Source organism: Lichenostomus cassidix, chromosome 9 (assembly GCF_008360975.1).
Source record: "Lichenostomus cassidix isolate B80296 chromosome 9, HeHo_3.0, whole genome shotgun sequence".
Classification (NCBI taxonomy): Eukaryota; Metazoa; Chordata; class Aves; order Passeriformes; family Meliphagidae; genus Lichenostomus; species Lichenostomus cassidix.
The window spans coordinates 15,486,374-15,498,442 of NC_139490.1; the positions used below are offsets into that span (position 1 = coordinate 15,486,374).

General features: G+C 37.0%; 1 protein-coding gene across 2 annotated transcripts in view; it reads right to left on the bottom strand.

Moving 5' to 3' along the window:
- The window catches only part of COL4A3 (collagen type IV alpha 3 chain), a 55,869-nt gene that overhangs the window by 31,439 nt on the left and 12,361 nt on the right, over positions 1-12,069 (bottom strand). For both annotated transcript variants that reach the window (XM_085069611.1, XM_085069610.1), the window contains exons 3-16: positions 10,659-10,748; positions 8,666-8,710; positions 8,149-8,193; positions 7,791-7,853; positions 7,030-7,083; positions 6,168-6,194; positions 5,487-5,564; positions 4,503-4,565; positions 3,979-4,014; positions 3,827-3,868; positions 2,350-2,427; positions 1,521-1,583; positions 1,208-1,264; positions 374-418 (exon numbers count right to left, since the gene is read on the bottom strand). In XM_085069611.1, coding sequence (XP_084925737.1) covers positions 374-418; positions 1,208-1,264; positions 1,521-1,583; positions 2,350-2,427; positions 3,827-3,868; positions 3,979-4,014; positions 4,503-4,565; positions 5,487-5,564; positions 6,168-6,194; positions 7,030-7,083; positions 7,791-7,853; positions 8,149-8,193; positions 8,666-8,710; positions 10,659-10,748 — 786 coding nt within the window. The remainder of the gene's footprint in view (positions 1-373; positions 419-1,207; positions 1,265-1,520; positions 1,584-2,349; positions 2,428-3,826; positions 3,869-3,978; positions 4,015-4,502; positions 4,566-5,486; positions 5,565-6,167; positions 6,195-7,029; positions 7,084-7,790; positions 7,854-8,148; positions 8,194-8,665; positions 8,711-10,658; positions 10,749-12,069) is intronic.

Genomic DNA, 12,069 nt, shown 5'->3' on the forward strand with positions numbered 1-12,069 from the left:
ATTCACGCCAAAGGGAAGGTATAACTCTTTTGTAAAAATTTCAATGTGACTAACCAGAATAAAACTCAGTATAATTAATTTTGCATAACTTGAGTGTGTCTCAAACACATTAGACAGAAGCAAGCAACAGGTCTGTCTTTTTATTTTACATAGGAGCATCAACATCCATGAACTGAGCCTCTGCCTCCTGTGCATAAATCTATGAGGACAAGATATGTTCCAAGGCCAGCTGTGTGAATGAAATGTTTGCACTGTATACAAATCAACATTTTCAAACACATCCTGCAATGAGAAAAGGCTGTGACAGGAAGATAGAATTGTCATAAATAGATGACTATTATTTAGAAAGCTTTTAGAAGACTTCTTTCATTACCGGTAGGCCAGGTGGACCTGGGGCACCTTCCCTTCCAGGTTTCCCCTGCAAAGAAAAAATGAAAAATAAACAAAAAATATTAAAAAGCAGGGACTCTGCATTGAAAAGCCATAGCAACTAGAAACTCTGCACATAACTGCATGTTAGGTCTGTATAAATTGTAAAAAGCCATCAAGGTTTTTCTTAAAGTGTTCATTAATCATAACTGATGTTCATAAAACTCAAAAAACAGGTAGTAAGATATTCCACTGACATTCCTCCTCCTGTGGAGGATTTTTGTGCCAGACTTCACCAGCCCAAAGTGCCAGGCAAGTGAAGCTTGGTGAAAAATCAGGTTCATGCAGAAACCAGACAAACAAAACAGCAGCAAGCAGCCCTTGTCATGGTGAGCTTGGAAGGATACTGAAGGAAAACTCTCTTAACCCCATTTCCTGTATGGGACAACTTGGAGAGAAATTATTTAATCAAAAGGAATAGGGAGTGCACTTCAAAGGCATCTGAAGCAGGGCAGTAGCTGAAGGCAGAAGGAGGCAGTTTGCCAGAGGTATCTGCTGCTTTCTGTGGTGCATTCAGCAGCATCTGCTGGGGTCCTGTACCTTTTGTGGCAACAAGAAACAATTGTTTGAGCAATTCAAGCAAATGACCTCTCCTCCAGGTACTCATGTGAGTACAGTCACTTGACTTCCAGCTCGTCTAGTTTACTGCAGAAAAGAGCTTTTGAGTCTAAGAAGATTTGATCTGAGTAGAAGTGAGACAAAAACTGGACAGCAATACTAGTTCAAAACAGTTTTTCAGAAAGAACTAACATATGTGTATGCAATTGTTTGCACATACCTCTGCTCCTGGTTCTCCTCGGTCACCCTTTTCACTTAGAGAATCACCAACTGGCCCCTGTAACAAAACCACACTGAGCACACACATATTTTGAAACTCACATTTTCTTAATTAAATATATATTTTGTAACTTTTTATCTTAAAAAAATACAGTTGGGATACTATTAATAGGTATTTTATTCTATTCATTAGTTCTATTCTTGTCATTAAAGGTTGAAATAATTAGCGTAAATACCAGGCTGTAAAAAGTAGCATTGACTAGGTGATGCTGCCTGAACATCTGGATTTAAGGGATTTACTTCTGGTCACTTACTGTAAACCCCATTGGCCCTGGGAGTCCTCTTGATCCTTTTTCTCCTTTTTCTCCTTTCAAGTCCTGTTACACAGAAAATAGGAACTTACTGTGGTATCTTGGATTTTTCTATGCTTACCATGGCAGTCCAGATCTACAAGTAAGAAATCCTTATTTCGCCAGCAGGATTGTTTGAGCAGAGATGGTTCTACTTGAATGATTAAGGAACATAAGCTTTGTATCAGTGCTCCTGCCCAAGTCTATGATATTTGAAAAAGAAACTGTTTCTGCACATTTTAGAACAGAGCAAGGTCAAAACAACCTACCTCTGGTTACATGCAAGGGGACTGCAGTAAACACCCCCACAAATGGCAAAAAGAAACAAGCAAAAACATCAAATAAACCTTAGGTGCTTCACTGGAAGTACAGTTACTTCTGAAACATAAATGCAGTGCCTACCATGCCATCCTTGTCTGTGGGTGCAAGAATACATTACCCTACTGTAATTACATTACAATGTAGCACCATTGGGCTACATCCTAAGCTCACTGCAAAGTCAAATTTCATGGACTGTCTAATTATTACCTTGTTAAACTCATGCTCCAAACTATTTATGTAAGGAGTTTTGAAGGGTTTTTAAACTTTAGTGGCAAATGTCTCTGAAAAATTGCCATTGTCTCATGAGCTGGCTCTACAGACACTCTAAGAGAGCTTAGAACCTAAGTAAAAACATCTCAGAAATGTAAGGACGGGTAAAAGGAAATGTTATCAGAGCAGTGAAGATGAAAATATCCCCTCAAAGTAAAACCTAGTCAGATGGCTTATCTGGACATGATATTTAACAATTTACCGTCATGTTGTCTGGTCCACTTAATGTCACAATAACAGTTCCTGGGGGTCCAGGGGGTCCAGTTAACCCAGGGTCACCCTTGAAAAAAAAAATAGAGCAAATTACAAGCAGTGTGTTTTTGTTATTTGAAATTACCACTGCTATACTTTTGACATTGTGAAAAGTCTTCTGTCATTACACTCAGCCATTAATCCCATTAACACTTCCTTGTGCTTGCTATTTATATTCCAATAAAGAAGGCATATGGAAGACTTAACCTTCCCCTAGCTGATAAATATAAAAATGTATATGCTGATTTCTGCTTAAGTATCTAGAAACAACCTTAATTTTAATCTTATTTGTTTGTAATTTACGTAATTTAACTCTAAATCAAGTAAAAATATCTCCTTGATTACAATTTTCCTCTCCATTCAGTTAGGTCAGTCATCAAATTACATGAGCAGTCTTTGGTGACATCCTCCAAACTGCAGTCTGGATATTCCAGGGAGACCACAGAATCAAAGTGATCAGACAGACAAAACAAGCTTTCATGTGTCCTTCACTGACAACATTAGTACTTAAGTGCACTTTTTCATTAAGGATCTTTCAGACAAGGAAAGTCCTCAATATGATCTTCCCTCTGGAGCTCAACAAAACAATATCCACAATTTCCAGTGGTTTTAAGCCAGTGGAATGCTTTTGCATGAATTTGCACCATAGCAGCAAAGAATGTGTCACTCTTTCATAGGAAGTAAGCTGTTCTACGGTCACCTGATCTACTGCTAATGAATCACCAGGTCTACAGACAAACTTTTTTCCAGGAAAGTTCTAGCACATTCCTGGTGGTAATTACAAAGTTAAAACCAAACAGAGCTGAATCTCTGCAGGTCAATTAGCACAACTGTGGGATGCCCCACTTTCTTGCAAGGATATTCAGATTGACTGCACTGGTCCTCCAACTGCAGCCTGGGGTGCTGAGAGACAATGTGGGCATTTGTAGTAATTCCTGGCATAATGCCAATTACATGGAACACAAAGTAAGAACATAAATGACAAGTTATCCAATTTTTATTCAAAACCTGGGAGTTTTTCTAGTATCACAAGGGTTGACACTGAAAATATGTTGGGCAGGAGTTGTGAGATTACAAATGCTATACATTTACCAATGTTTATCTGCTTAGGTGAGCATTTAGGAGCATCACACAAATTACACATATTAATTTAATGCTATGTGTTTGTAAATATTGACTACTGGCTTCTCTTCAGTGTCTAACCTTCTACCCAGAAGTTTATGTCATTGGCTCTTGTGTGAAAACATTTTGACCTTACACAGCATTGCCATGTTTCCATTCTTCAACAGAAGACTCCCTCATATAAACTGAAAATTTGTATTTCACAGTACTTACTTCCCCAAACATTTCACCATAGCATACCAGAAAATCCAAGAAACAGAAGCAAAACTTATAAAATGTTTAAAGCTTCTTTCTTATGACATTACCTTTCTTCCTTTGGCTCCTATAACTTTCAGTCCCATAAGACCCTGAAAAAAAGTCCCCAAATATTTTTTTTATTTTACAAACACCTACAAAATGAGTTAATTTATGTTACACATAACAGAAGTTTTCATTTTTATTACCAATCTGAGACTACCTTAGGTCCAGGAGGTCCTGGTTTCCCTGGCATGCCCTACAAAAAAGGAAAAAAAAAATTCCTTAGCTAAAAAAAATTACAGTCTTGTGCTCCAATATAGGTGTTTTGAAGTACCCAAGTTTCACTGAACTTATATGACTATTTTTACTGTTTCTTCCACCTTTACAACTGCAAGTCATTGCCACTGAGTGACAGACTGTTTACACAGTCTAGTTGCAAATATATGCATCTCTCAATTATATACATATTAGTATTGAAAGTGAATTAATGGGTAGTGATTTGAAAATTAAAATTTATGCCTACATGGGACAAGGGTGACTCTGAAAATATAGAAATTATCATGCATAAAAATAATCAAAAGAAACTGAAAAAAATCAGATGTGTGCAGAAAACCATAGTTTTTACATACACATGTATCTAGACCTCAAATAAATGTGGGAGAGTAAAGTACTTGTATCTCTGTAATTCCATGGGGTTTAGGGAAAATCACAGGTCAAAGTAACAAGGGAGACATAAGTTCATACTAAAGCTCCTGGAGGGCCCTGTGGTCCATGTTCCCCAGGATATCCTTGAGCACCCTGGGCACCCTGCATATCAAAAAAGAAACAGGAATAAATATCCTGGCAAGATTATAAGCAAAATACAACACTAAATTCAATGAACTGACTAAGTAACAGAGGACTAGCTCTGTTTCTGAATTTCCATTTCCTATCTCAGGATAACACAGAAGTGTAATTCTTCCTCACTGCTTCATTGGTTGGCATATATTTTGAAATATGAGAAAACATATCTGATTTAAATCTAAACTACTCAACTGAGGATGTAAGTCCTCTGAGAAATGTGTACTCATAATCCATATGGTCCTATTAATGCCCCTAGTAAGCCTTCAATCTTTCAAATATTCTATGCAATAAATCCTACATTTTAAAGCTTCATGTTCAAAGAAATTAAAAATGAAACATTTTTGGTTTCTTTTTATTTAATGCTCTCTGTTTATTCCAATAGTCACAAGAAGTGTCAGCTCTGCCTTCCCCTGTTAATGTCTATTCTTGAAATACAGACCATCCTGTCCTTTGTTAGTACTCTAGAAGTTGAGCTGGTCTAACCTGTTCAGTCTTAACTTCAATGGGAATTTCAGCAGTTGGTCTAGTTGGCCAACAGAGGTCCCTTCCAACTGAACTGTCCTACTCTACTCTACTCTACTCTACTCTACTTTACTCTACTCTACTCTATTCTATTCTATATGTAGGGGTTAACTCATAAATCTGTGACCAGTTTTCCTCCATATCTGAAGTACTGTTTTTCTTCAACCTGACTGGCCTGTAAACTGATTGGTATTGGTTTAGAAATCAGTGACATAATTGTAAAAAACACTGTATCTATATTAAATAAATAATGTACTTAAATTATGTAAAATAAAAAATAATTTTAATACATCCTCATGTTACATATAATGTGTTTATACATGTTATATATATATATATCTCACTGTCTTAATTTTGATTTACCTGGAGACCAGGCATTCCTGGTAATCCAGGATCACCTTTTTCACCATTCTCTTGGCTATATCCGTCTGCAGGGTACCCCTGGAAAATTAGATAAAAAGAAACATAAAAAGTTATTCTGTAGAACTCTGTAGAGCAGCAAATCTTTTCATACAGTTTATAGGAAAATAAGCAACATCAGAATTGCATAATAATGGAAACTGTCCATTATGGATAGCTCTACCTTTAAAAAGGATTTTATTAAACAAAATATACCTTTTGCAGGCATTTCAGCTCTCTGTTAGGAGCAATCTTCTTTTCAGATATACCTACATTACTCATGCACAGTCCTTGCCTTCAATTTAATTTTGTTACTTTTTATCCCTTTAAAATACTCTCTAGTGCATCTGCAGATTTCCACATGAATTCACAAACTGTTTGGGGGAGTAGCTTAGTTCTTTGAGCGCTTGAAAGTGTTAAATTCACGACATGCAGTAACAGAAGTTTGAGGGAACAAAAATTATAGACTATTTTGCAACTTCAGGTGAATGCTACTAGGACAAACTTTGTGGTTGCTTCTTCTGGAAGGTAAACCTTTTGTTTCCCATTAATAGAGATATTAAGAGCTCTTTTCCAGCAACAACCATACACACAAATTGTTGATAACCAATCAATACTTCATGTAATATGAAGCAAATAACTGACCTTCTCTCCTTTGATACCAGGAATACCCTAGGAAGAGGAACAATCATATTAAAACAGAAAAGTAAAAGAGACAGTGCTGAAAGAACACAATCTAAATATTCTCTAAGCTTGATGCTCTTCAGGTGATTTATTGTCATGAAGAAGGTGCATAGCCAGGTTCACATCTACTGTGCCAGACTTCAATTTAAGAAGAAAGGGCACATTGTTAAAAAATAGTCAGCCTCACAGGTACAACTGTACAAGTGAAGGCAGGACAGCTTTGAAGCCTGATATTAATAAATGAATAAATAAATAAAATCAGCAGAGCCGGTAAAATAAAGGTCATGTTTAGAAGTTACTAGATTTGAAGCCACTGGAACTTGACAGACAGCATTCCTTTTCCATTTGTTTAAAAGTTTCTCATTCAAACACATTTCTACAGTGAAAAAACCCAAATCCTAGGATTAAAGCAATGCACCCAAAGTAAGAAGTTCTGAGTTTAATTCCTGGTTCTTGTTGACTTAATTAAGCCATTTTTTTCTCAAAGATATTTAGGCATGAACTGAAACTGCAATCTATTAAATATACCTTGGATGCCTTTGGAGATGTAAATGGTAAATTTTCATGAGTATCCCAGGAGAGCTAACTCCAGTCAATGAATTTTCATGCACTCATTAACTAAAACGTTGAGCCCAACACGCAGACAATAACGCATTACTTTTAACTTTGGTCTCCTTATCACACAGTTTTCATACTAATAAAATAGGGATACCTATATATTTCAACTGTTGTCAGTATAAGCTAACATAAGGCTTTACACTCCTTCAAGGACTGGCTTTATCTGGTAGGAATGCACACAATTATGAATCTCACAGACACCTACTGGAAGGCCTGGAGCACCTCTTTGACCCCGAGGACCTGGAAATCCTTGGTCACCCTGAAAGTAGTAACAGTGATTGTTAATGCATATTATGGTTTATTATTTGGCCTGATTTTGGCAAATGTGATTACAGCAGTTTTTAATGTTATCACACTGAGAGTGCATTACCATTGTATTTTGCTAGAAGAGGATCATCCCATTTTATGAAGCTTGACTTCTATCCTAGACAGTTCAGATTAGTTCACTGTTTCACTAGAAATGTACGATTTTCTGTAGTAGGCATTATTCTGACTTCCTCTTTCAGAATGTCCATAGAGCAAAGAAAACCTGGTAAATCTGTAACTGAACATTAAGCCTTTTCTCTTAATTACTCTCAGGATTTATGAATTTCCAACTGCAAGCTAGATACTGGCAATATACAATTAATTAACAACTTCCTTTATAACCCATTGCAACAAAAGGACAAGTTGGACAAAACTGATTAGATCTGGATTTTATGAAAAAAGTTTTATCTGTCAAAATATCAAACATTATTCTTATCTTTTAGCAGAGGCCATTAGCATGTATTATTTAAGTATCTATTTTGCACAAAAAGGCAGCCCTTTTCCTTCCTCTTGTCTCATGATTCAAGTTTTTTCTAGCTGATAAAGTCACAAACCAAAAGAAGTCAAAGTTGTTGTATATTGGGGGAAATTTAGAACAGTTTTTGGCCATTCCCAAGCACAGCCAAACACAATCTCCAGAACACTCAGCTCAGTTTGTACCTTTGTGCCGTTGCATCCTGGAACACCCGGCAGCCCAGGAGGACCAACAGTTCCCGGTTCACCCTAAAAAGAAGCACAAAATTGACACAAGCTTTGTTTTTGCACATTCATATTGCCCTACAGAAACACTGAAAGAGTTTATGTTGGAGCAGTGTTTCACAAGACTTGACAGATTACAATGTGTTCTTAAATCATTACAATGAGTAAGAATTGCTGATGCCAAGATTTTTATCTCTAGGCCAATTGACAGAGACAATGTTGATGTTGAGACTAGAGTGAGCACATTGAGCTGAGGATAATTGTGCACTGAAGACTGTAGTAAGAGAGAAATGGTTAAATCAGTTTCATTTTTACTTACTGGAAGGCCTGGAGGACCTGAAAATCCAGGTATTCCTGGGAGTCCCTAATAATATAAAACCAGAGAAATAACATTACGAATATTTAACAAAAGCTCATTAGGCAGTTTTTCTTTGATCACATTCGTAATAAGAATGAATGCAAGTATGATTCTATTAAAAGATCATTACTTCCTTAACTCCTCCGTGAACCAAGCACAATGGTTACACGCTGAAAACACACACTGGTTTTGCCCACTAAAAAACCCCCAAACAACTCTTCATTATATTCTAGTCCGACTTTCTCATTGCACACTCAAATATTAAATATATACAGCAATAATTTGTATGTAAGGTGTAGCAAAAAGGGCAAGAGTTCTAAAAATCGGTAACACTTGTGCACAAACTGTGTCATAAACTTTAACCATACTTTGAAATCATACATAATGTTTTGCTTTTATTTTCCCAAAGGATTGAACCATGTTAGCAATTAGCACGACATTTAATACATGTAAGTTTGTTTAAAATACAAACACTTACTCGTGTACCTTTGGGTCCAACTAAGCCTGTAAGCCCTGGAGAACCCTAGATCACAAAGGGAAAGCAATGTTTTTGAACAGAATTGAGAAAAAGCATAACAGGACATGCAATATTTTCAATATCAGTGCCAATATGTGCACACAAAAACAGTTAGATAAATAAATAAATAAATAAATAGCCTGTTACAGTCAATAAAGGAAACGAGCATTTAATACAAGTTGCTTAAGCTGTGGTGTCTTGCCCTCCCTTTGAGTGTTTACAGGGGATGTATCATAGAATCACAGAATGGTTCAAGTTGGAAGGGACCTTAAAGATCATCCAATTCCAACCCTCCCAACATGGGCAGGGACCCCTTCCACTAGAACAGGTCAAAGCCTCATCCAGCTTGGCCTTGAACACTTCCATGGGGTGTGGATCCTGTTCAGTGCCTCACCACCCTCCTACCCTCACAGTGAAAAAACATATATCTCATCATAGGTCAAAAAAACAATTGCATGTTGAGAAAGCAATTGCCATGGATTTGGACAAACTGTGAGACCTGGAAGTGCTTCCCTGTGAGGAAATAGCTGGAAGGCTTCCAGATATGGGTGATGCCCATGTAATGATCAGATGTATGTACTCTAACCTGCGCTGTTGAGCACGGAAAGGAAGAGCAAGAGCAAGCTGAAAGGGGGCTAAACAGGATAGGAGAGCAAGGCTGAAAGAAGACAGCAAGGAATGCCACAGTGACACTGCAGAGTCTCGACAGAACCTGCTGGAATTCTTTCAAGATCCTTAGAGCTTTACTGCTAACAAGAAAATTTTGCTGTTCCCAGAAAGGAAAAGGGAAATGTGAAGAACAGTGTAGCTTCTGAAATCCTGGGCCATGTTCCATTTAAGATAATGTAGAGGCATTGAACAGGAGAGACTAAGTGGCACACACTACAACAGATGGCATTCAGGCTAACAGAGGTCTTCTTGCTAGATAAATTATCCTTACTTTTTGCCATTCTTGCAGAAGTCATTATCACTTATTAAAAGGGAAACGCTGTACTAAACACTTCAATGAGTTCAGATAAAAGGCTTCAGTGAGTTCAGATAAAGGATCAACATGTATCAAATGTACTATGAGTATCACTTCCAGTCAGAAAGTATTGTAAAAATAAGATATGACAGAATAATGCAATAATTAAACAAATGAAAAATATAAAACCCATTTGTTTAAAGGCATAGTTAAGTGCTGCAGCCACATTAGTGCAGGTCCTAGATATAATGTGATTGTGGCAGCACCTTCCTGATATATACTGTGGCTGAGTTCACATCATATTAACACAGAAATAATTTATTCACCAGAGCCAATTTATGGCAAACAACAAGATTACTGTTCCTCAAGACAAATATAAATAAAATGTTTTTAACACACTTTTTTTTCCCTACTCATGCAGGAGTTATTGAAAATTCATATTCAGCCTCAGTTTAGGCATACAGGAAACACAGAAAGCTCAAGTCACTGAAGCCACTCTCTCCATACTACAGGCAACCAAGATATACCCAGATTTTTCTTAGACCACGATAGACCAAGATAGTCCTAAATAGACCAAGATTTTTCTTAAAAACCATCTTTACCTTCAAATTTTCTTAAATCTATTTTTCATATTTCTCTCAGTAGTAGCTTGTTTCCTTTCTTTTCAGCAACAAATGTCAAGATGTTAATAGATGTTAAGACAAAAACTGAGGCTATGTTGCAAAAATCTGTCTAGACCTATTTTCATTGCCTCTGGCAGTTCAGTCCATATGTTTTAGCATCAGCCAATGGACAACTGGCCACAAAAGCCCACAGTCATATCAGCTCTACACTGATGCAGTCAGAAATAACCACTGCAGCTGGTGACCAACAGGGTTGGGTTTGGCTTGGTTTTGTAAAACAGAATTCTCCACACAGTCATAGATAACTTTGACAGTCAAACACAATATTTTTTCCATCTGTATCTCTCAGTCTCACATACATACCTACCTTTGGTCCCTGTGGCCCTGGAGGCCCTTCTGGACCAGGAAAGCCTCTTTGACCAGGTGGACCTGGAACACCAGGAAAGCCTTTTTCACCCTGTAAACATTAAGATAATTAAGCCCTTAAAATATCCATGAATTCTCCTTTTGATAGCTTATTTCTAAGGCATTCATTGCTTTCAGTACCTCTTAGCTTTCCGCTGTTGTGGCATTGTGACATTGTCCTTGACCACACTGACCTGTTTCTGTGGAGCATCTCTGTGCTGCCTCGACCCCATGGCACCACATGCTCCTAAGTATGGCTGAATTATCAGAACATAAGCTAGAACATAAGCTAGTACTCAGGATTTTGCAGAGAACAAAAGTTAGCTGACAGCATGAAAAGTTGGAGAAAGCAGCTGATACGTATTCCGTGTTAATATTTCTGCATTATGTTTAGCAACACAAACTGGGAAACTTCATGGCTGCTGCCGTACAGTAAAGTCAGTTCCAAACCATCAATATCTCTTCATGAAACACAAGAATAAAAAAACAGTGGGAGTCAAATGCAGTAAAACCATTCAGACAGAATAAAGAACCCTTGCTTTAAATGACAACTATTTTAAATTTTTCTGAATCTCAGAGATTAAGACACCCAATTACTTTTTCATGTGGTTTTTTTTAAGATCAAGTTCAAATAAACTATGTAAAGGAAATAGAAATTTGAAGATTTGCAAACAGAATATAGGAGGCTAAGCTACAGTGGAAGGGACATCTTCAGTTTTTTAGTTAAATATAATGAAGATGCAATTCTTAACTTGATTTAAATAAAGTGCTTCAAGCCTAGAAGCCCATGGGAAAGATGTTTCAGCTCTTTAGCCAGAGGCAATTTAACATGCTATATTTTACACCAGTGAAGAGCTGCCTATTCAAGACCTTTTACATCACAGCATGATGTGGGAGAGAGAGAATGGATTTATCAATTCTCTCAATCTTCCTATTGCTTTATACAAAGTTTTACAAAGAAAGCATGTGAAATTTTGCTGTGCAGAAGTTTGAATGTCCAATTTGATGTACAAGATAGGATCCAAGAGATGTCTTTGGGATGCCAAAATACTTTGGCTTGTCCCTGCACCAATTCTCACTCCTCAAAATCCCACAAACTCACCAGATTTTAAATATCTTCTGAATGAAATAAAAAAACAGTAATAAAAATTATATATATATTTTTCAGGATAGAATGTAATCCCATAATGTTTTAACACACATGAAGATAAGAGCTGCATTATGAAGTGTCTGTGAGATCTATATAATAAATCGGCATAGCTTTTTATAAAAAATAGTTTATTTCATGCACCACTGTCACAAGGCAGAAGGACTAATGCTATCCCAGAATGTGCCGCTGGAGGGGGTGTGGTACTAGCTCACAGGAAAACCAA